The following is a 26332-nucleotide window of genomic DNA, read 5'->3' on the forward strand; positions in this document are numbered from 1 at the left end:
GCATTCCTGGAAGACGGAACTATAGAAGCACAGCATATCAGACATGAAATAACATGTTGTAAGAGCGAATTAAACACACACAACAAAATGAATCAGAATAAGTTACTTGAGACTAGAGATAGAAGCAAGGGTCGTGTTTTTGTATTGAGTACTATACTTTATTCTTCACTGAAGTTCATTGAACGGTTTTAAGGAAAGGGGTGATATACTGATATTTGTGTCTTCGTAGAATTTGAATATATTTATTTAAAAAAATAATAATAATGAGATGACTTCAGGAGAGCATAGCACTCAAATCCTACATTTGTCCTCAGCACAGGCTAAGTACATGAGGTCAACCTAAGATGATTGGACACTGAGAGGCTTAAAGTGTTCATGCAGCGCCACCTGTGAGGCAGGGCCTTGAAAAAACATCATCAAGAGTTTGCATTGCTTGCATTGTGAAGACAATGTGACATGCCAGCGACTGCTCAGATCTGGTGGGTGTCTTGCTCCAGCGTCTGAAAGAGAATCTGGTGGCACTCTGCAGTTCTTGGAAGTAGCGGGCATTATTATGTATAGCTTTTAGGACTAGAAAAAGGAATATAGATTTTGTGTGAAGGAGAGAGTCGTATCATTTGTAGAGAAAGAGATTTGTGCCATACCTCATGGGGGAATAAATGAGACTATTCCACTCAGCGACATAGATAAATAGATTCTCATTTGTTGGTTTATCTGGAGTGTTCTTGTTCGTTTGTTTTTTGGTTTATTGGTCTCAGAGCTCTTTTATACCTTGCCTTATTAAGTGAAATTATGCTGCCCAAACTAGGCCAGACTGGGTCATTATGGCAAAGTTTGGGTCAGCTCTTTTCTAGACAACTCCAGTTAAAAAGAATACAGGCTCTGGAATTCGACTGCCTGGATTCAAATCCTGACTGCACCATTTAGTAGGTTATTAAATATCTTTGTCCTTCAGTTTGACCATCTATAAGATGGAGCTAATAACTTCACTTATATCACGGAGTTGTTACAAACATTGAATATGATGATAATAAAAAGCTTGTAACTGTGACTGGTATGTAGCGTTTAAGGAATGTTAACATTTTCCCCTCCTATAATAAAATGGCAACAATAGCAGTATAAGTTCCTAAAAGAATATAAAACTGTGTTTGGCGCTTCTCTTTCATCAAGCGCACATTTTATAAACAACTGAGAGAGAGAGAGAGAGAGAGATTATCACAGGTTGGGCACCCAGGGAAGCAGATTCTAAAAGGAGATTCCCATGAAGAAACTTCAATGGGGAGAAGCATCAGGATTATCTCCCTTATTCCTATAAGTTCAAGAGTTTTGGCAGCTGATAATCCTTAGCTGAGTCCCTCTCTGGGAAATGGCCTTGGCTACAGCCCCTTTTCCTCAATTTGAATGAACTCTGAAGAGTTATCCCAGCTCCAGGACATCCTATGGGGGTATATGAAGGCCTTTGTTTGCATACACTGCACATTAAGTTCTCCTGCTGCCCAATCCTTCTTTTTTCTATTCCCCCACAGCTGTTGGTCCTAAGAGTGTGTAATCAGGGATCAACATTTAGCAAAATTAATGAATTTTACTGCTTCGTCAAATACATTCTCATTCTTATACAAAACTGTCCCCTTTTTGTTTGTTTGTTTAGTTCATGTGGCAGAGAATATGAGGATAGAGGATATTAGGACAGTTTGGTTTGGTGCTACTACCTTGATCCTTAATTTGTGTTAAGGCTCCTGTAATTTTACCCACCAGAATTTTGTACCATTGGTACAAATATCAACACAGTGAAAAAAAAAGGTAGATATATGTCTTAGTGCAACTGTAAAAATAGTTTTGACCTCACAGACCCCTGAAATGTCTTGGCCATGGGAATTAGAAATACATATTCCACATCATATAGTCACATGACAGAACATGGAGAAAGTGGTTTATCTTCTTTTCAAACACCAAAATCTCATTTTTAATGAGGCCACTTACTGTTCTTGGAACTATGATTGCTATGATGCTGAATGAAAGAAATTAATTTAAGTCTCTCCAAACACTGGCAATAAGAAGAGTTTAATAATTTCAAAAATAATTTTGAAATAAGTTGCATGGAATACAAGAGGAGGGCACATGCCCAAACTCATTTTACAAGACCAGTATTATTCTGATAACAAAGCCAGACAAAGACACTGCAAGAAAACTACATGAGATATCACCTCACACCTGTCAGAATGCCTAAAATCAGCAACACAAGAAACAACAGGTGTTGGCGAGGATGTGGAGAAAGGGGAACTCTCTTGCACTGTTGGTTGGAATGCAAACTGGTGCAGCCACTCTGGAAAACAGTGTGGATGTTTCTCAAAAAGTTAAAAATAGAACTACCCTATGATCCAGCAATCATGCTACTATTTGCCCAAAAAATACAAAAATACTAATTCAAAGGGATACATGCACCCCAATATTTACAGTAAATTATTGTAATTTACAATAGCCAAATTATGGAAGTAACACACGTGTCCACTGATTGGTGAATGGATAAAGAACATGTGCTATGTTTACATAGTGGAATATTACTCAGCCATAAAAAAAAGAATGAAATCTTACCATTGGCAACAACATGGATAATAAAAATTAATAAAATACTGGAAATGGCATTTTTTCTGTACTTGATACAAAACTCTTCTTGCTATTAATGAATAGTAGCAAGGGAGTGGTGAGATCTGCTCTGGGTATTAGCATAATAACATTTTTTCTGAAAAGCAATTGGGCAATCAATATCAAGAGTTTTAATAATGTTTATGTCTTTGATGTATAAATTCTTCTGGAATTTATCCTCATGCAAGGATGGATATATGTGGATGTTTACTGAAGTTTTATTAACAATAAAAAATTGAAAATAAACAGAACTGGTAATAAAGGAATATGGCACATTTATATATTAGAAACTATATTATCTTTATAAACAATATTTTATAGTCTTTAATAATATATGTTATTTTCATAATATATTATGAACAATATGAGATTAATTTTAATAACAGAAAAAATTAGACTATCAAATGATGGGTCTTAAATATGAATGAATTTTATCTCTTATTTATAGTTTTCTATCGTATTCCAAAATTTTCACAATGGATTCATATTACTTCCATAATCATAAAAATATGTTTTGTTGTTGTTTGTTATTTGTATTTGCTTTTATTTTGTTTTGCTTTGGTTTGGTTTGGTATAAGAGCTCAGTTAGAAGCAAGAGCAGTTGATGTGTTAGCAGTCAAACCCCGTTTTAGGAGACTCAATGCTTAAGCTCAGGTTAATAATTAGAATAAAATATACAGATAATGGATGATCCTCCCCCCTATGGAGCTGGATCTGAGGTAATAATTTAATAAATATTTGGTGACCCCTCAGAAGTCATCCTACCTGCATTCTAAGCCCAACTCTCTCATTTACTTACCTTGGATGAATTGTATAACTTTACTGGGACTCAGTCTCTTCTCTGTTAAACTAGAATAGAGGAGATATTACCTAGATTAATGGCTCCTTGGCTTTTTTAAATCAGAGATTTATTTGAGAATTTGGTAAAAATTATGAATCTACTGCATATAAACATGCGCCACCATCAAAAAGAATAAAATCATTACATTTAGTAAAAGAAATGCAAGATTTATATACTAGAAACTACAAAATGTAGTTTGAAGTGATGCTGTACCAGTTTCTGAACCAGTATCAGGCTTAAGAAATTGGCAGCTTCAGCTTCCTGTGTCTTGGAACATTTATTCTTAGAACCATTCTCTGAGGAACCATAACCTATCCCACAGAGAAGTCTACTTGAAGAAGAGCCAAGGGCTCCCAGCTATAGTCTCATTTGAGCTCCCAGTCAATGGCCAGCCCAAACTTGACAGACTTATGAATGAGCCATCTTGGAAACGGGATCCAGGCCCAGCTGAGCTACCCCAGTTGATGACTCCTGAACAGACATGAACCATCAGAGCCAACCCCTAACCAACTTGCACGTTTGTGACCCAAATAGGTGATTGTTATTGTTTTAAGTTGCTCAGGTTGGGGGTTAATTTGTTATGCAGCAAGAGATAACTGGGACACTTCATAAATGTTGGATTGATTATATTGAGCTAAATAAAAGACTTACCTTAACCCCAAAAGATTTCAAGTAAAACATTTGTATTGGCTTTAAGGCCCGTTTGTGCTTTGACAAATTTTGGACTTCCCCGAACTTGGATATGGATGTTTATCTGAAAATGGTTCTTCTTTTGGCAAACAAAAGTTTCATCTGCTGGCAAAAAATTAAATCCTTTCTGACAACTCAATAGCCTATATTGAGTCTGTGAAAAAAGGGATCAAGAAATGAGTTTAACAAGCATTTTCTACACATTTTCTTTCATTAACAATATTAACTGTTAAACATTTCAAGAAAATATATTGTGGAAAGTGACTTTTGCTATATTTAATCAATTTTTGCTGAGGAGGTGAAAATGCTATTTCAAACACAAATGGCTCTCTCACAGCATTTTATTTTCTCACAAGGAAAAAGCACAATTCTTGTCAAATGGAAGCATTGTTTCCTTGGCCTGCCTTTTCCCTTTGTGCTTTCTAGAATTCTAATTTGACTCCCCCATACAATAGAAATACATAGTCTAGAAATTGAGAAGTCACTGGATTACTCAGACTTGTGAAATATCTGGGATAAAATTCCATCTTTTTCCTCTTTTAAAAAAAAAAAGGCTCTAAATTTCATCAACAACACTACACTCAAATAGTCACTCAGATGAGTGAATATTCAGCCTACTAGTGGTCATAAGCAAAAAACCAAACTGGTCAGAATTACCAGGAATAGTTTTAAACCAGACTAATGAGAGTCAGTCAGAATACTGATTGAAAACCTGTTTTCACTAGAGTTTGGTCATTTCCTTTTTATCCCCCTGATCTGGTAATAGCACTGAAAATCTACTATGCTGGTTACTTCTGCTGGTAACAGAAGTGGTGGGGTAGATAATCATACTCTTACTCTATTTGTCTTAGCAAATTATTTTCAATAAAAATGCTTTGTGTAATGTGTATTTATTATAATTAAAAAAGAAAACTACATGCCAATGTCACTGATGAGCATAGATGCAAAAATCTTCAATAAAATATTAGCCAGCTGAATTCAACACTGCATTGAAAGGATCATACAGTGTGATCAGATGGGATGCAAGAATGATTCAACAAAATGAAGGATACAAATCATATGATCATCTCAATAGATGCAGAAAAAACATTTGACAAAATTCAGTACCCATTTATGATAAAAACTCTCAACAAAGTGCATATAGAGGGGAACATACCTTAACATTATAAAGGCCATATGTGAGAAACCCACAGCAGACATCATACATAATGGTAAGAAACTAAAACCTTTTCCTCTAATATCAAAAACAAGACAAAGATGTCCATTCTTGCCACTCTTACTCAATGTAGCATCCTAGCTAGAGCATTTGGTCAAGAAAAAGAAATAAAAGGCACCTAAACCAGAAAAGAAGAAGTAAAATTGTCTCTATTTGCACATAACATGATATTATATATAGAAAGCTCTAAAGATTCCACCAACAACCTGTTAGAAATAAATAAATTCAGTAAAGTTGCAGGATACAAAATCAATATACAAAAATCAGTTGCATTTCTATACACTAACAACAAACTGTCAGAAAGAGAAATGAAGGAAACAATCCCATTTACAATTTTATTGAAGAGGAATAAAACACTTAGGAATAAATTTACCCAAAGAGGTGAAAGATCTGTACACTGAAAACTATAAAACACTGATAAAAGAAATTGAAAATGACACAAATAATGGAAAATTATTCTCTACTCATAGGTTGGAAGAAGTAAAATCATTAAAACGTCCATGCTATCCAAAGCAATCTACAGATTCAGTGCAATCCCTATCAAAATTCCAATAGTATTTTTCACAAAATTAGAACAAATAATCCTAAAATTTGTATGAAACCATTAAAGACCCCAAATAGCCAAAGTAATCTTGAAAAAAAGAACAAAGCTGGAAGCATAACATTTCCTAATTTCAAACTATATTACAAAGCTATAGTAACCAAAACAGTGTGGTACTGGCATAAAAACAGATACATAGATCAATGGAATAGAATTGAGAGCACAGAAATAATCCCCTGGGTGTATGGTCAATTAACTTATGACAAAAAGAGCCAAGAATATACAATGGGAAATGATAGTCTCTTCAATAAATGGTGCCAGAAAAACTGGACAGCCACATTCAAAAGAATAAAACTGAACCCCTATCTTATACCATACACAAAAGTTAACTCAAAATGGATTAAAGACTTGAACATAAGACCTGAAACCATAAAATTCCTAGAAGAAAACAGACTTGGTCATCAAGGAAATGCAAATCAATGAGATATTACCTCACACCTGTGAGGATGGCTTTTATCAAGAAGACAAGAATAAAAACATTGGCAAGGATGTGAAGAAAGAGGAATCCTTGTACACTGTTGGCAAGAATATAAATTGGTGCAGCAAATATGAAAAACAGTATGGAGGGTCCTCAAGAAATTAGAACTAGAACTATCATATGATCCAGCAATCCCACTTTTAGTATATATCCAAAGGAAATTAAACCATTATCTCAAAGAGATATCTGTACTTCCAAGTTCATTGCAGCATTATTCGTAACAGCCAAGATACGGAAATAACCTAAGTGTCTGTCAATGGATGAGTGAATTAAGAAAACCTGGAAAATATATAATGGAATATTAATCAGCCTTTAAATAAAAGGAAGTCCTGCCATTTACCACAACAAAGATAAACCTGGAGGACATTATGCTAAGCAAAATAAGTCAGACAGAGAAAAACAGATATTGCACGGTATCACTTATACATGGAAGGCAAAAAAGTGAACTCATAGAAACAGTACAAAAGTGGCTGCCAAGAGTGAGGGGAAGCAGGAGAAACAGAGGGGTTTGTAAAAGGATGCAAACATTCTGTTATAAGTTGAATAAGTGGTGACTATCATTGATAACACTGCATTGTAGAATTAATAATTGCTAAAAGAATAGAACTTAAATGTCCTTACCTAAAAAAAGGGGTGGGGGGATATATGTAACAAAATATATATATTGCATATAGCCAAAAAGTGGAAGTAACTCTAATGTTTATCAACTGATAGATGTCTAAGTAAAATGAATAAATATTATACATCAGTAAAAATAATATAAAATACTGAATGAAACTTGACACATCATATTAAGTGAAAGAAGACAGTCACAAAAGAACATATACTTTATGGTTACATTTAAATGAAATAACCAAAATAGGCAAAACTATAGAAAGTTAATTAGTAGTTGCCTAGGGCTGGTAGGGGAAGTTGGGGGGATGGAGAATGACTGCCAGTGAGTATAAAGTTTCTTCTGGGAATGATGAAAAAGTTTTAAAGGTGACTTATGGCTATAATGGTTATATATATGGCTATATGGTTACACTAACTCTGTGAATACACTAAGAATGATAAATTTGTGTAGTTTAAAAGTGTAAATTGTATGGTATATTAATCATACCTTAATAAACCTGTTAAAAAATAACTTGGAACAAAATATTAACAAATTCAAGCCAACATTATATAAAAGGATTACACCTACAACCAAGTGAGATTTACCCTGGTATGCAAGAACAGTTCAACTTTCAAAAGTGAATTAATGTCATCTATCACATCAAATGACTAAAAAAGAAAAATCACATGATCATATAAAAAAGAAAAGGATATTTGACAAAATTGAACACAAATTTATGATAAAAACTTTCAGTAAACTAGAAATAGAAGGGAAGTTCTTAAACTTGATAAAGACTATATATACAAAAAGCCTGCAGCTATTGTACTTAATGATGAGAAACTTAAAGGTGTCTCACCAAGATCAGGAACAAGGCAAAGATGTCACTTTCACTACTCCTTTTCACTATCATACTGGAAGTACTAGCTAATGCAATAAGACAAGAAAGAGGGAGAAAGTATACAGATTAGGAAGGAAAAAATAAAACTGTCCTTATTCACAGATAACATGGTATCCATGTAGAAAATCTGAAAGAATTGACCAAAACAATTAGACTAATAAGCAATTATATCAAGGTTGCCAAATACAAGGTTAATATACAAAAGTCAATAGCTTTCCCACATATCAGCAATGAACAAGTGGAATTTGAAATTAAAAACACAACACCGTTTATATTAGCACCCCCCAAAATGAAATACTTAGGTATAAATCTAACAAAATATGTACAAGATCTATATGAGGAAAACCTAAACTTTAATAAACAAAATTAAGAACTAAATAAAAGCAGACATATTCCATGTTCATAACTAAGGAAACTCAATATTATTAAAATGTCAGTTCTTTCCAACTTGATATATATTTTCAATGTAATCCCAATCAAAATTCCAGTAAATTATTTTGTGGATATCGACAAAATGATTCTAAAGTTTACATGTAGAGGCAAAAGATGTATAATGGCCAACACAGTATTGAAAAAGAACAGAGTTGGAGAACTGATACTACCCGACTTCAAGACGTAAACAGGAATCAAGACAGTGTGCTAAGGGTGAAAGAATAGACAAACAGGTCAGTGGAACAGAATAGAAAGTCTGTAATAAATGTAGTCAACTAGTCTTTGACAAAAGAGCAAAGGCAATACCATAGAGCAAAAATTGTCTTTTCAGCAAATGGTGTTGGGACAACTGGATATCCACATGCAAAAATTAAAAACAAAAAACAAAAAACTAGACACAGAACATTACACCCCTCACAAAAATTAAGTCAAAATGGATCACAGGCCTAAATGTAAAACACAAAATTATAAAACTCCTGAAGATAATATAGGAGAAAAACTTAGAAGACATGGGATGTGGCAAAGATTTTTTAGATACAACTACAAAGATACAATCCAAGAAAAAAAACCTGATAAGCTGGACTTCATTAAAATTTAAGACTTCTGCTCTGCAAAAGACAATGTTGAGAAAATGAGAAGACAAGCCACAGACTGGGAGAAAATGTTTGCAAAAGACACCTCTGATAAAGGACTTACCTAAAATATACAAAGAACTCTTACAATTCAACAATAAGAAAACAAGGCAATTTAAAAATGGGCCAAAGACCTTAAAAGGCACTCCACAAAAAATATACGGATGGAAAATTAGCACATGAAAGGGTGCTTCATACTATATGTCATCAGGAAAATGCAAATTGAAGTAATGAGATACCACCTATTAGAATGGCCAAAATTAGTAACACTAAATGGTGGCAAGGATGTGAAGCAACAGGAACTCTCCTTCATTGCTGGTAGGAACGCGAAATGGTACAGCCACTTTGGAAGATAATTTGGGGGTTTCTTACAAAACTAAACATACCAGCTATTGCCCTCCCTGGTACTTAACAAAAGGAGTTGAAAACATATATCCACATAAAAGCCTGCAGCTATAAACATGCTATAAACATTTATAATTATTTATTTATAATTGCCAAAACATGGAAGCAACCAAGATGTCTTTCAGTGGGTGAATGGATAAATAAAGCTGTTGTGCACGCAAAGGAATTTTATTCAGCACTAAAAGGAATGGAGCCATCAAGCCATGAAAAAACATGGAGGAAACTTAAATGCATATTATGAAGTGAAAGAAACTGAAAAGGCTACCTACTGTGGGATTCCACTATATAACATTCTGGTAAAGGCAAAACTATGAAGAAACTAAAAAGATCATTGGTAGCCAAGGTTTGGGGAGCTGGGGATGAATAGGTGAAGCACAGAGGATTTTTAAGACAGTGAAAATACTCTGTGTGGTATAAAATGGGTTTATGTCAGTAGAAATTTGTCCAAACCCATAGCATGTAGAATACCAAGAATATCGTTCCCTGGGGAGGGAATGATAATGGGGGAGGCCATGCATGTGTGGGGGCAGAGGATATATGGGAAATCTCTATACTTTCTTCTTAATTTTGCTATGAACCTAAAAGTGCTCTAAAAAAGTAATCTTAAAAAAAAAGAAAGAACTTGGTGCTTTGTGTCACTCTCAGAATAGATAGGAAATTAAATTTCAACCTGGAATTAAATAATGATTTCCTTTTATGATGTAGGAGTTTATGTTGCTCAATTGATTTTTCAGGAAAGTGAGAGGAAAATTTTCTGACTCATATTAAAATTACATGAACTACATGTAATTGTAGTACAACAAGGTTTTATTAAATAATAACTATTATTAAAATAAGTCAGGGGCTGTGCTTTGTGTTTTGTATGTGATATTCACTGCACCTCTGAGTTAGATTATTCTATTCTCATTGTACAGATAAGAAAACTGAGGCATTCCTTAATTTTCATATGGTCCAGTAACATTTCCTACCATGCAGAAATTCTGCATTGATGAGAACTGTGATACCAGGCAACTTCATTTCTAATAGGTAAAAGAGCCACCTCTTTAAATTTAGTGTAATCCTTTCTAGGCCAAAAGAATTTATGTTTTGAATTCTACTGAAAGGCTTTGAGAGTCCTAATAGAGGAGAGGTAGGTAGGGTACATGATAGAAGAGGCAGATTTCATCTCATAGTGCCCTGTCTAGGAAGATGAATTGGAAACATAAAGAGCTAATAACACCAAAGATTTTCTTTGCTAGGTTATCTTTTATATATTAATTATACAGAAGAGCCTGCTTAAATGGATACTCTTGCTATAGAATGTTTCTTTTAAGAGAGGGTTCTTTTCCTTACTCTGCACTTGAGTTGGGAGATATTATCAGAGAGTTATCAGGGAGATAAGTTGATATAAAGACAAAGTTTATTTCATTTGTAGTAGAAGCTTCTTCATTTAACTGACCAGTGAATCATCGTTGTATAGGATACTGCGTCACTGCGATACAGTCAGATCACCCCCGCATCTAACCCATGCTGTAGTTTTAAATCAGCTATCCATGAAAACTGCTATAACTTTGCAAATTTTAAGATAACTCTTATTTATGCATCTACCACACTGTATAAGGTAATATAGCTCAATAGTCTTTTGCTAGATATTCATTTTAATAACATTCATAAATAAATGTTACCTAGCGTATAAAACCAACTCGAGAATCTTTCATGTTTCTCTATAACTCCTTTGGAGACAGCTATCCCCAAATAACTATGTAGAACAATATGCATTATTTTTCAAACTTAAAATATTTTTATTTTATTTTTCCCTAATTTTTAGGTACTGTTTGTCTGGTCTTATTGGTGCACACATCTTGCATGGATGACAACTGAATTTTTTCCTTTAAAAAATGTTATTTTTAGATCAAGATGAGAAGAATAAGCAATCAAGGGATTGAGCTGCGTACCAGTGCCGTGCCTGGCTTGTTATTCATATGATTTCATTTAATCTTTCCAACTGGGAGCTAAAATAGTCCTGTTTTCAGTCAGTTGCCAACAACTTCCTTTCTATTTGCTCTAAATATAATGAAAGAATGGGAAAATCTAGTTATTTTCTGTTCGCGTGTATTTTTTTCTCTCTTTCTTATAGCTTCCCTAAACTTGTTTCTTGTTTATGCAAACAAGTCCTCTTTTTCCTGAGTAATCGTTTTTCACCTTTCAAGTTATTACACAGCTTTTGTCCGATCCTAGCTTTTGCTGTCCTTCTGTCCACGTGCACAGCTGGTGCATCAGTCACAATTATGGAAAGTGAATTCTGTTCTCTTGGTAGTCATTGCTGCTACCTAATTTGACGCAGGTCCCTCTTGTTACTTAAAGTTTTTGAAATCAGTCTTTCTGGAAGTTCATTTGGTTGGTTCTCTTCTATCCTTTGTTTGTTCTCCTTCATCACTTCCAGCTAGATTTTCCTTTCCTTTCAATGTCAAACAAATTCTTACACTTCATGGTCAGCAAATTTGATGCCTGTATTCATTGGATCCAGTAAAATAAATTCCAAGGTTTTCCTTAATGCTACACACACACACGTGCATGCCCGCACGCACACATGCTACATTAAAATAAATCAATGTGAACAATTGTGATTCTCTTTCAGAAACATGATGGCCATTTCACTGTCATCCAGTTGGTTGGTATGCTCCGAGGCATTGCGTCAGGAATGAAGTATCTTTCTGATATGGGTTACGTTCATCGTGATCTAGCAGCTAGGAATATATTGGTCAACAGCAACTTAGTATGCAAAGTTTCTGATTTTGGTCTCTCCCGGGTGCTGGAAGATGATCCAGAAGCTGCTTATACAACAACTGTAAGTTTACATGTCCTTTTCCAATATAGATTGTTTACTTGTATTGTTTTTAATATTATAAGAATAATTCTGTTTTTGTTTTCCTAATTTTCTGCTCACACTTGTCATTTTCCAAATTTAACATCATCATTTAGTTGAGAAGTATTTGCTTTATCTGAGTGCCTGGTCAAAAAAACAAAACAACAACAAAAACCTTCATATATTTGACTGTTTTCTTTCTTCCATTGTACTGAGACTTTCATATCATGCTTGAGGTCCAAGTCTTGATTGCCCTCACAACAAATCTGCCTTTGCCTGAGGTATTCTTGATGCTTAATAATTATCTCTTTTAAGTGGAGTTCTGTATAGGCCAATGGTGAGTCAATTAAGTCAATGCTAGTGAGAACCAATGGTTATGAAATGACTTTTTTTTTTCCTCACAGCAAATGTTATGGAATGACCTGATCATACTTGCAAATGAACAAGATAGGTTTCTCTGGAGATATATAAGTACACTCTAAACTTTTTTTCTGAATGACACTTGGGGAGAATGTGAGCAGGAGTCTTTCTTCAGCTATCTAAAAGCTAATAATTTGTAAAACTACACAATATTCTGTTATTTTTCCAACAAAACCTTCACCATTGACTCATTTGACAGTCACCTTCAATGAAAAGTAAATCAGTAAAATTATTCAAGAGGAGAGGTTTTTATCCTCTCCTCTTTCTCTAACCTTACACATTATTGTAGAAGAGGCAAATCCATTATTTAGTTCCCTTTTATTTCATTTTCTATTAGGTTGTTTCGAAACTTCACTGTATTCAATTACTCCAAGAGAGATGCAAGTTTAATATTATGAATGAAACATATTATGTCCTTACTATATTTGCACTGAGGAAATGCTCTATATTACTTTATTGATGATATTTTCACTAATTTTTTCCAACAAAGAAATATAGTGCTAAGGAAAATCAATTAATCTCTGAGAGCCTGACATATAAGGTAGCAGTATCTATTGATCTTTTAATTTGACCAAAAACCTTCATAAAAATAAAAGTCTATCATGCCTGAAAATAGTATTTTTGTATATATATATATATAATAATAGGAAAAGCAGTATTTCCAACTCCACAATAAGATATCATCTCACACTTGTCAGAATGGCTAAAATCAGAAACACAAGAAACAACAGGTGTTGGCGAAGATGTAGAGAAAAAGAAACCCTTGTGCACTGTTGGTGGGAATGCAAATTGGTGTAGCCACTTAAAAATAGAAATACCACATGATCCAGTAATTCCACTACTGGGTATTTACCCAAAGAATATGAAAACACTAATTCGAAAAGATATATGCACCCTTGTGTTTATTGTAGCCTTAATTAAAATAACCAAGAAGTAACTCAAGTGTCCAATGGTAGATGAATGGATAAAAAAGGTGTGGTATAAACATACAATGAAATATTACTCAGCCATAAAAAATAATGAAATCTTGCCATTTGCAACAACATGCAATATTCTTCAAAATTTGGGTTACCTGCCAGTTTTATTAGTATCTTAAATTTATTTATGAGCTTCCCATTTTAAAAAGCAGTTAAAATATTATTTAATAGGAATTTCAAGTATATCATCTACACAAAGAGTGTAGTAGTTATTTCCTATTTTATGCTTTATTTCATATTATTTTATTCTTTTAGTAGACCATATTTGTTGGAATTTTTATAAATATTATATTGCATATAATTTATATAATAATTTTAAACACTATTCTCCAAGGTTGGAAATAATATGCATAATAGAAAAATCTTATCTACATTGTTCTGTAACTTGAAAAGTTGCTTCAAGTTATACATTTATAAAAAGAAAAAAGAAAAGAAAAGAAGGCCTTGAAAAAAATGAAAAAAAATTATACATTTGCATTTATCTGATGATGAGTGATGCTAAGCATCTTTTCATGTGTCTGTTGGCCATTTGTCTTCTTTGGAAAAATGTCTGTTCATGTCTTCTGCCCATTATTTGTTTTTTTTTTGGTGTTGAGTCATTTAGTTCTTTACGTTTTGGAAATTAACCCCGTATCAGATATGTCATTTGCAAATATCTTCTCCCATTCAGTAGGTTGTCTTTTTGTTTGCTGATTATTTCCTTTACTGTGCAAAAGCTTTTTATTTTGATATAGTTCAGATAGTTTAATTTTACTTTTGTTTCCCTTGCCTTGGGAGACATATCTAGAAAAATGTTGCTACTGCCAATGCCAAAGAATTATTACCTGTGATCTCTTCTAGGATTTTTATGGTTTCAGGTCTCACATTTAAGTCTTTCATCCATTTTGAGTTTATTTTGTGTAAGGTATAAGAAAGTGATCCAGTTTCACTCTTTTGCATGTAGCTGTCCAATTTTCCCAACACCACTGTTGAAGAGACTGTAATTAAGAACTTTTTAAAAAATACATCAGAAATACTTAACTGTTCAAAGGCTCCCAGGGTACAAAACATCATACTTGACTTAATAATGAATATGACCATTTAATATTTGAAACAGCAATACTCTTACCTTCAAAGAGCTATTCTTTTACAGGGCGGATTCATGCTTTCTAGCTATTCAACACATTAAATATTGACATACAGCCCTGAAAAAGAAATATGGAAGTACCAAAAAGCAGAGGTCTGGAGAAGACTTAACAAAAAGTTAAAATTTGGACCAAATATTTAAAAATTTCATTAGATAGACTGTTGGGGAATTTAGATAGAGGAAAGAGAAAAAGGAAAAAGATATGGAAATTTGGGGAAGTAAATGGACATGTTGATGGAAATGTGGACAGTTTGGAATGGTGGGGGAGGAGCAGTGGACAACCCAGGTTTCTAAGGAATAATTGCAAAGTTAGTTGGGTGGCACTTCAAGAAATTTGAAGGTTTTCTATGGCAATTAAGAGACAGACATTGATTTATTTAAATGGGGAATGACCAAACACATGCATGTCTTAGAAGATATTATTGACAACAGTGTGAAGGAGGGAAGGATTGAAGGACAGGAGGAATGGTTATAGGAAACCAGTTAAGGTATTATTGTTATAGACCAGAAAGGCCATATGGCTTTAATTAGGACAGTGGCAATTGGAATAAAGAGGAAGGTAGAGAATTGAAAAATATATATAAATATACAATTTACAAGACTCTGACTAATTCGATATGAATTATAAGAAGGAAGAAGGATTTAAAGATGGCACCAGTATTTTTAGATTGAACAATTAGTTGAATGAGATGCTACTAATCAATTCAGAGGATCTTTTTCTTTTTCTTTTTAAAGTGTTATCTATATATAACTTTCTTAGAATATATCTTTTATCTTAAATGATTTTGATTTTTTCTCTTACTGTGTAAATATAATTGTTACTTCCTCATTATTTATAAATGTTTTTATAATCTGCATCAGGAAGGGTTTGGAGGAAAGGGAACCTTGTGAAGGTTTTAAAAGCAGGAAGACATCTGGATAAAGATCTTTTTGTAGTCTTTAAGAAAATAATTCTTAGAGTAAAAGCACACTACATGGAAACTATCCCTTCCTAATCAAAATAGGAGCAGAATAAATACACATTTTCCAGTAAGATGACTTTGCCAATTTATTTATTTATTTTTAAAGATTTTATTTATTTATTTGACAGAGAGAGACACAGCGAGAGAGGGAACACAAGCAGGGGGAGTGGGAAAGGGAGAAGCAGGCTTCCTGCTGAGCAGGGAGCCTGATGTGGGATTCGATCCCAGGACCCTGGGACCATGACCTGAGCTGAAGGCAGACGCTTAACGACTGAGCCACCCAGGCGCCCCTGACTTTGCCAATTTAGAGAGCCATATATCACAGCAAAGAGCAGTAAGAACTGGTAAAAAAAAAAAAAAAAAAAAAAAAAAGCTGGAAAGCTAGAGTGACCAGTGTCACCCAGTGTTGACTGTAGCACTGAACTGATCAGTACAGGGCAGATGAGCAGAATGGCCATTGGAGCCAAAATGACCAGACCAGAAAGATATGTGACAAGAGAGATTTTTTTGCCAACAATTAGTAAAGTCCTTTAGTGCCTTATTTGGAAGATATATACATGTAATATGTAAGAACATATATTTTTTTTTAAGATTTTATTTATTTATTTGACAGAGAGAGACACAGCAAGAGAGAGAACACAAGCAGGGGGAGAGGGAGAGGGAGAAGCAGGCTTCCCGCCGAGCAGGGAGCCCGATGCGGGGCTTGATCCCAGGACCCTGGGATCATGACCTGAGCCGAAAGCAGAGGCTTAATGACTGAGCCACCCAGGCTCCCCAAGAACATATTATTTACATTATAAAATACACTAAAGTAAATAGAAGAATGAGATTTATGACAAATATAAGTAGAAATTCTAGTATGTCTTCCTACAACTTACGAGTGTTTTACATGTTCTGTTTCAGATCTAAGACCTATTCATTCAGCATGTACTCAATAGAGTTTATTATGGAGTTACCATATTTAAGGTCCATATCGGTTTCCTTGGAGAGCCAATAATAAAAAATAAAGGGATTCTTGAGAATGGATAAATGACCACACAGAGAGAGGTCCAAGAGCAACCAAATACAATAAAACATGATAAAACCACTAGGTGTGTGGACAGCACAAGTGGGCAATGCAGCATGAAAAGCAACACTAATATAGCAGATTTTTATGGTAAGCCCTGTACTAAAATACATCAAGCCTTTGCAAAGGGACCTTAAGAACTAGTAACAGCATGAAAACCAAGAAATGTACATGGAGGCTAAAGACAGAAGGACAAAAATGCACAAAAGTAGGATCTAGACAAGGACTGAATTCTTGCTTTTACATGCCAATTCTACAAATAGCTTATCAGGCATTTAGTGAGGGAAGATTGGTGAATGATTATGAACTACACCTAACAATGCATACACAATTACTGATATATGGCTAACTTAATCGTACAGTATTTACTGAGTTTGAATTGTTCTCATTTGATTACATGGTCTTCTGTCTGTTTATAATTTAGGTGCTGAGAAATCTCTTCCTTTTCTGAATCTTGATGCACATTCACATGGACAACCGTTTTATATCCAGTTCCAGGGGAGGGACTCTCTCTCATTTGAATATTGCTAAGCAACCAGTCTTAAACTTACCTTGAAAATGTTAAGACTCTGCTCTCAATTATGGAAATGAGGTCCTATTTACCTAAAAAGAACATTAAAAGTTATATTATGGCTCACACTGATCTGTTTTAGGTATAGGTTTTATTTTAAATATCATGGCAGACACTGTATGGATTTTTTTAAATTATAATGAGTAACTCCTTTTCTTATATTTTAAAGATCAGAATAAAATGGAAGAATTATTTTATCACAATATCTGCTAAAAACTCTAAGATTCTTTCACTCTTTCAGTTGTGTTCATTTTATGTTTGTTATCCAAGGCAAATTTTGCTTTTTTCTTTGACAGCAACAATTCCATATAAGTACTTTCTTAGTGGAAATACGGAGACTCATAATTGACAACACATAATCTGCATAATTACAATTCTGTTAACATCTTAATTCTATTTTCTTTGCATTCATAAGACCTCTTCCAAGCTCCAACTCTTAACTTCCCGTATTTTATGTAAGATATGAGAAAAGTCAAATCTCTTATCGATCTAGAAATTCATGGTCTATACCCAACGTGGAGCTAAGTGTGGCAAATAATGGAGCAGCATGAGGGGGACTTACTGTGTATTCCAAAGTTTGGGGAAATCTAAATAGCCTTCCTCCTTTACCTAATTCAAATGCTTACAAATTGGCTTGACTTTCTGAAGTGAATTTTTAAATCTTAAGGCATGTCTAGCTTTAAGAATAAATATTTTTGATAAAGGTGAGATAAAAATCATTTTAGATCATTCACTATTCTGCCTTTAAGTGCTTTAATATGAGTAATTAAGATTTGCCTGGAGATCATGCTTAACCTGTTAATAAAACATAGAGTTTTTACTCATTTTTGTATATTTTAAATAAAAGAGTTACTGTAAAAAGTTATGCAGTAAAAAATATTTTAAATGCTTTTACTTAAAAGCATATAATATCTGATGCACTGACTAAAAGAACTTGTATGGAGAATGTTTCTAATTTCTTAGATTTTGAAAAATAAAACTTTATCTTTAGAAATCCTACTACTCTGTCAAGTCATGGATAGTAGAGGTGACATTGTGCTAAGATACAGCATTTGGTAAAATGCATCTTATTCAAAGTCTACCCTAGATGAACTAGGGCCAGCCTAAAGAATGATTTTTATTTCAGTTGTTCTCCAGATCTAGCCAAGCTAAAAATGGAGGGGGTATGACTGCTTCAGGCACAAAGGCAGACCCTTAGGTAGAAGATTGTGAAGCCTACTAGCCCCCAAGAAAGCGACATATAAGGACAGTCTCCTGCACAGAATTCACTGAAAAATTAAAGTAAAGGAAATGGCAATTTCTTCTAGGCAAATATAAATTCAGTAGCCTGAGTATAAAGGAAAAAAGTAAGAAAAATAGCAATGTTATCAGAATGCTGTAACATGAAGATTTAAATAACTTTTTTTTTCAATAAAAAGATGACGAACGAATAAACCTTGGAAGAATGAAAAATGATAAAATCCTGGTGAGAAGAACCAAATTCATCACTAAGAAAGGAATTATGCCATTTGGGAAAAACAACTAAATGACTCTTGACAAAAAAATAGTTCTCACTTGGCAGACACTATGATAGCAGTCAATCAAAATCAGTCTAATACAGAGACCATTACAATTAGCTGAAGAGGAAGAAATCAATATGCCAATATTACGTTTCCTAATTTCAAAGGAGAAAACGTGCCCTTGAGCCAGCAATGCGTGTTTGTGACGGACTAACTCATGAGAAGAAAACCTTTCAGTTTTAATTTACCTTTGTCAATATAAGCTTTTTGTGAAGGAAATTCTAATGATCTAATGTGTAGAAGCTATATTCTCAGAAATGAGCGTCTCTACACTTTGAGCGCAAATGCCAGAAAGCACATCCCCAACAGTGGGGACAAAAGGGCAACAAAGCTTTATACTAAACCAAAGAGAATATGTGTTAATGCAAAGCAAGAGTCTTCTTCAAGAACTGTTCAAGAGGTGAATGCCACACACACCAGCTTGGATCACAGGCTGAGAGACCCAAAATCTGAATGATAGGTGTCTGCAGTGGTGGTATCGGAAGGACACAAATTTTTTTGAAATGTACTGCTTGGGTGAATTGACAATGGCAGATCTTGAGCATAATATGGAAATGGGAATCAACAATACCAGAGGAAATTAATATTTAAAGAATCATTTCCTGAAAAAGCCTCATCTCTGAAGCTTAGGAAACAACAGTTTGTGATCATTACAGAGCTCTTTGTAGTAAAACAAATGAAAAAGATTTGAAGATTATCGGACACAGAGGAGAAAAGTGCTGAACAAACAGATAGCTCTATCAGAAATCTGGAAGACAGAGAGGACCATCTAGCTAAGTAATGCATCCCATTAAGAAGCCAAGCCATGCTTTGGGAAAATCTTCATTTGCCATTTGTGCAAAGCATCTACAAAAACAAGTGCTCTGTTGTTCCAATATGCATTTTAAAGAAAAGACCCTGAGGATTTAGACCTGGAAAGGCATTATTGAAGATAAGAGACCACTGAAAAACTTTCTACTTAGCACTCAAGGGTTGGTGTGTGACTTTCAAGTAACTTGTTTTGTTTTGTTAAAGTAATGAATTCCTTTAATTTGTGTAAAACCCTGGAGGACAGGAGAGTTACCGTTTACATTTTTCAAAGGCTTTCCAGCACCTAAAATAATATGCTATTTAATGGCTGCTTCATTAATTGCTGATAATTAAAACAGTAAGAAAAGGGTAGAAAGTGACTGAAACTCTAAGAACATTTTTTTCAGTAAAATTACATTTATTTCTTCTCTGATATCACTGTTAATCACAACCCATCAAATAAGTGAACCTAAAATAATCCTTAATGCATCAGAAAGAGATGAAAAAATTGCAGGAGAAAGCAACAAATGTAACAAACATTGAAGCACTTACAACAAAGAGTCACAGAGGGGAAAATACTGTTTTTTAAGTCTCTGAACACATCCCGTGGAAAGCTTTGCGCACAAAAGGATGCCTACAGCATAGATAAGATACGAGACAAATGGTTCATAAAATCACATAATACATAAAATTTTAATACCTACAAACATTTGAAATATATCCAGTCCTTCTAACCTAAATGCTAATCAATGACGAATAATCAAATGCCAGTCACAGTTCTCAAAGTATTCAACATTCACCTGGTGATTAACCAAGAACCACAGGAAATACCAGGTGCTGTTTGTTGTTGTGTTAGCAACATCCAACACTGTCTAATTCAGAGTTAGTCTCCCTGCTCTCAGTGATTTTAGAACAAACCCAGACTAAATGGATTTACTGAGAAAGATCAATCAGCAGATGTTCAGCAAGCAGAAAGTACAGTGCTCACTGGCCCATCTTGTGCAGAAAAAAGACAAAGTAAGACAGTGAACACAAAGCTGCTGACTTTAAACCTAGAGTTTCAAAGATACCACCTGAAGAAATAAAGTCATTACTAATGCTTAATTGCGAGTTTCATCTCTGATGTTGAAAGAATGCTTTTTTTGTTGTTGACAATAAAAACTAGAAACACATTACAAATGCCGGATAAATCACATGAAAGCTCTGTGGAAAAGCTTACTTATTCCCAGGGTAAAAAGCTTCACATCAATGGCAAATAAATTGAAAAAGGTTATCAGTTATTTATACTGTTTCTAGTCGACCCTGTTAGCTGCCTACTCAACCTCTCTTGTCATCTCTTCCTTGCTAATAAAATCTTTAAATTGGGATGTTTGTAATGAGCTCAGGTCTAAGAAATAAATCATGATTTATATAAGCCAGTTATATTTATACCATTTTCCTTTGACACTTAAATTTTACACTTTGGTCACTTAAAGGGACAGGAAAGTGAGAATGACAACTTCTGGAAAAATTCCCGGTTGAGCTCTACCAGAAACAATATTGAAGAAGGAGCTGTGTAGTACTGGCCCTTGCTTTTCTTTATTGCCTTGAATATAGTGCTTAGAGCTGTGACAGCCATCTTTCAGACGTGAAGCAACAAGCCTCAGGCGACAACCCCAAAGCTGAGGATGGCCAAGAAGGAAAATCAAAAGAACCTAGTTCATGATGTGGGGATATCGGACAGTAGTGGGGCATTTGACCACAAAGAGCCTGGTTCTCCGATGAAATTGTTGCACTTCTATGTCAATACAACCATTTGTGGTATTCAAGTGGAAACGACTTACTCCAGTTATTTGCTTATAATTTAATTAAATGCCTTATTTGCTTGAGTTCCTGAGAATTGGGCATTCTATAACTCTATGACTTGTAATCCAAAGACATTCTGATGCAGTAATCAATAGATAGAAAACCTCCATATTAATAGAGAACATAAATAGAAAAATGACAAAATGAACGTTTAAGTAAAATATCACTTCAGTCATACAAACTGAATAGACTAAGCAGACTGTAAATATACGATTCATTTGAAGATGCCATTATTATAATTTATTCATTTAACATATATTTCTTTTTTTTTTTTTTTTTAAAGATTTTATTTATTTATTTGACAGAGAAAGACACAGTGAGAGAGGGAACACAAGCAGCGGGAGTGGGAGAGGGAGAAGCAGGCTTCCTGCTGAGCAGGGAGCCCGATGCGGGGCTCGATCCCAGAACCCTGGGATCATGACCTGAGCCGAAGGCAGACGCTTAACGACTGAGCCACCCAGGCGCCCCTTTTTAACATATATTTCTTAATATTATTAGATAACAAGTTGGATAATGGAGCTAAAAGTGCTTCGGATCTGGGAAGAGAACAGACATTAAGTATTCATGCTATTGAATGTATAGTTAAAATCTGATATTTATACAGCACATGTGTACTGAGTACTATGTGCCAGATACTGTTCTGGGCATTGGAAATATTCCAATAAACAAGCTTGTCTCATGGAGTTTACAGTCTTGAGCATGGTGGAAACAAAAATAATGAAGTTGTTTTTTAAAAAGGGAATCTCATTTCAGATAGTGATAAATATTAGATATATATTTTTTATTTTTTTATATATTTTTTTTCAATAAAAGTGAGTAGCTACCTTGGAAGGCATGTTCAGGAAATACCTCTTTAATGAGGTGCTATTTGAAATGAGACCTGAAAATTATAAGGGTATGAGCCAAGGGAAGATCTTTAGCCAAATGTTCTCAGATGAAAACAAATACAGATCCTAAGGTGGGGACAAGCTTGGCATATTTTAGGACTAGGAATAAGGTCAGAATGGTTGACACATTGAGAGATAAGTAGGAAATAAGGACAGAGGGGCCAGATCCTACAGAAACTCAAAAGTCATGAAAAGAAGTAGACATTTATTCTAACTACAAAGGGAACCCACTGGAAGATTCTAAGCAGGTGATAACATAACAGAATCTGCATTTTTAAGAGCTCACTCTGCCTATATTTGAGAATGAATTAATTGTAGAGGGCCAAGGGGAGAGAGAGCAAGGAGACTCATTTACACCACCCTAGACAGGAAATAATGGTAGCATGATATAAACTGGCAATAGAAAAAATGAAGAGTGGTGGGGAGACTTGGGACATGTTGGGTCAATAGCTTTGCCTAGATGTGTGTGTGTGTGTTTTAAACAGATAAGGAAATTGAGGCCCAAAGAAATGAAGTGGTACAGGGCGCCTGGGTGGCTCAGTTGGTTAAGCGACTGCCTTCGGCTCAGGTCATGATCCTGGAGTCCCTGGATCGAGTCCCTGGATCGAGTCCCTGGATCGAGTCCCGCATCAGGCTCCCTGCTCGGCAGGGAGTCTGCTTCGCCCTCTGACCTATCCCCTCATGTGTTCTCTCTCACTCATTCTCTCTCTCAAATAAATAAATAAAATCTTAAAAAAAAAAAAGAAATGAAGTGGTACACAAGTCACATGGCTCTTACATTGGAAATGAGGTCAATTAACCATTGCAGTATTAAGGGAAAGTGTCTGTCCCACAATTGAATCTTCCTCCTCCTCCTCTTCCAATACTTCCCACTGCAAATTCTCTTCTATCATTTGCAAACTCCCCTCTATCTCTTGCTTCTGAGACCCATGCCCATGCCGAAGGCAGTGGATAGTAGTAATTGAAAGTCTTTGAAGATAGAAATAAAGAGATTGATCTCTTAGTCTTTGGTGATCCATCTTTTGCTTATTGAACTTTTAAAATTATTCTACAATGAATATTTTAGTTTTATGATAAAAGGAAAAAAATATGTGTTATAAAAATAGAGAAATAGCTCCTGGCAGAGTTCCAAGACATCTTTCTGACCAGTGTATTTAAACTTTCTCCTTGGTATTAGTCAGTGACTAAACAACGTGTTTGTGTAAGTGTTTGAATGTAGCTTCCCCAATCAAAAAGGTGGCTGAAGGTCATTTCACTGCACTACATTTATTTTTAAATGAAAGATAAGATTAAGGAAATAAAAATTATGATTACTGATTTTTAAAATGGAATTCTGGGCAATATTCCAAGAAACCTCAGATTCTGCCTTAGGATTTCAGATTCAATACCTCTCTCTCATTGTTACCCCAGAGTCTACCATTAAGACCCACAGTCATCAACTTTTCCGAGCCTATAAACAATCACTAAGAGATCAAAAGCTAGAGAGAGCACTACAGAATCTTGGAGTCTGCTTTCAAAAGACATAAAATTTACTTTTAAACATTACAAAAATGTGTCAGTACCCTTGTTAAGAAATAAATACCTTTTCTCCCATTCATTCATTTTCTTACCTGGCTATCCCTTACTTGGTTTATGCTAGGTTACTTGCAGATCAGGTTTTCATAGGACAAACATTTGCTGCCATGGCTCATTACAGGAAACCAAAAGAGGGCCACTGAAAAGGTGGCTGTAAAGAGTTTTCCCCAAACTCTTCCTTGGGCTTCTCTCTGCAAAGAATAGCTCTGAATGCATCCACGGTCCATCAGTATTTTCAAATATTCAGATCATGACTTGTTCAAATTAACAAACACAGAAAGTTTCACTGTACCTAGTTTTGCCTTTTTAAACTTGCAATAAGAACAGGGTGTTATTATATGAAGCATGCACATTATTCAGTTGTTTAACCATGCTCTTAATCAGTGTATAATATGTGTCACAAATAGGCAGCTGCTAGATGAATTATACATAAAGATAATGTTTTCTAGATTACTCTTGCCTGTATATGTTGCATAATTTAGGTCCCAACACATTCTGGTCCTTAATTCTCTTTTTATAGAAACTGAATCATTACCTTGTTCTTTTTAGTGATTCAAAAGTTGTTGTTTTTTTTTTTTTATATATATGCTATACAAGTAAAATCTTTTTAAGGAAAGGCATTTTTAATGTAAGTGTTTATACCATTTATTTCTTATAAAAGCTGAGATTTCTTCTTTTTCTTTAGAAAAGTTTTCTGACGTCGTTCTTAAGTTGCAAATACATTTGCTTTTAAAGATAATTGCTACTTAAAGAAAGACACAGATTCAATAGAACTACATTGTACTTTAATATAAAGTACTAACTAACCAAGTCAAGGGGTGAGCTGTGTACTCTCATCTTCATGCCACCCTCCATGGAGTTTCATAATCAAGGCATTTCAATATCCCAATGTGTATATGGAATCATTAAGTATGGAGAAAACACTATAGATATAATATGGGTAGAAAAACAGTGGATTATAAACTTGGGGCTATAATTTTAATCTCAGTTTGGCGATAATTCAGTGAATAAACAGGGATCATTAACTTAAAATCCTTTTGCCTCAATTTCCACGTCTTGAATAGAATTAATAAAGCTGTCCACTCTCCACTTTACAGAAATGTTGTTAACAACCAACAAGGCAATAAACTAAGCTAAAATGCGGCACCTGGGTGGCTCAGTCAGTTAAGCATCTGCCTTCCACTCAGGTCATGGTCTGGAGATCCTGGGATCAGGCTCCCTGTTCAGCAGGGAGTCTGTTCTCCCTCTCCCTCTGCTCCTCCCCCCACTCACCCCATTCATGCTCATTCTCTCTCCCACATAGGTAAGTAAGATCTTAAAATAAATAAATAAGCAAAAATTAAAAAAAAAATAAATAATTAAGCTAAAGTATGGATCAAAGCCTCTTTGGGGATTAACAGCATCAAATTCACCTAAGGCACTTATTTAAAATGCAGATTCCCAGTTTCCAGCCTCAGAGATTCATTTTCATTCAGTAGGTCTGGGGGAGGAGTAGCAAGGTATGATTTGCAAATCTGGATTTTTAATAAACACCCAGATAATTGTGAAACAAGTTATTCAAAGGCTCCATCTTGAGTAAGTGCTCTAATACAATCTAGACACATATCCAGTTATTTCTTCCACCAGCTCACTGAAGTCGCGGGCAGGTAAAAGATCTGTCAGCACAGTGGGAAAAGGGTTGGGGGGGGAGGGAAGAGGTGTGGGAGATGCGAAGCTAGAGTTGTTGTGATTCCACTAATAAGAGAACATACCGTACAACAAAAATTGATAGCTTCTCTGACATTATTCTTTTGAATATGTATCCCGTGTAGAACAAGTATTTTATTTAGTTTCTCATAGAAGATAGCTTCCAGTGTGAAACATGCTTAATACTAAAAAGTGAAATTGTTAGCTCTGGTGTTAATTTTTCTTTCTGATGTTAAGTTGGTTTTGATGGATTCGGTATTCTCCACTCTTTGCTACCTTGTTGCAAGTTCTTCTCTTTAAGCTATCTGTGAGGATCATTTCTCTCCAGTATTGGCTGATGTAGAAATGTATGCCCCTCTTTGGGCATTTAATGAAGACCTGTAACATTTTGTGAACATACTTTAAACTATGATAGATAGTAACTTGTGGCCAAAAGATGAACAATTTTTTTTCAGATAGCAAAGTCATTTGGTTGCACCAGCTGCTGAATTTTATCTCAGTCTTAATTGTGCATTTTTCAAATTATGCCATTGATTGTTTAATATATTTAAAGTTGATGGGGTTTGAAGTTACTTGGAAATTGTTAGGTTTTA

At 34.7% G+C, this 26332-nt stretch overlaps 1 protein-coding gene across 14 annotated transcripts in view; it reads left to right on the forward strand.

Annotated features, from left to right (window-relative positions):
* Window positions 1-26332, forward strand: part of EPHA6 (EPH receptor A6) — an 811402-nt gene that overhangs the window by 696633 nt on the left and 88437 nt on the right. For all 14 annotated transcript variants that reach the window (XR_004299778.1, XM_032406359.1, XM_032406369.1 and 11 more), the window contains one exon: window positions 12049-12258. Coding sequence is in view for 13 of the 14 variants with exons in the window: in XM_032406359.1 (XP_032262250.1) it covers window positions 12049-12258 (210 nt within the window). In the remaining variant the exon portion in view is untranslated. The remainder of the gene's footprint in view (window positions 1-12048; window positions 12259-26332) is intronic.

The sequence above is a fragment of the Phoca vitulina genome, unplaced genomic scaffold, assembly GCF_004348235.1.
Source record: "Phoca vitulina isolate PV1807 unplaced genomic scaffold, GSC_HSeal_1.0 scaffold8, whole genome shotgun sequence".
NCBI classification, from domain to species: Eukaryota; Metazoa; Chordata; class Mammalia; order Carnivora; family Phocidae; genus Phoca; species Phoca vitulina.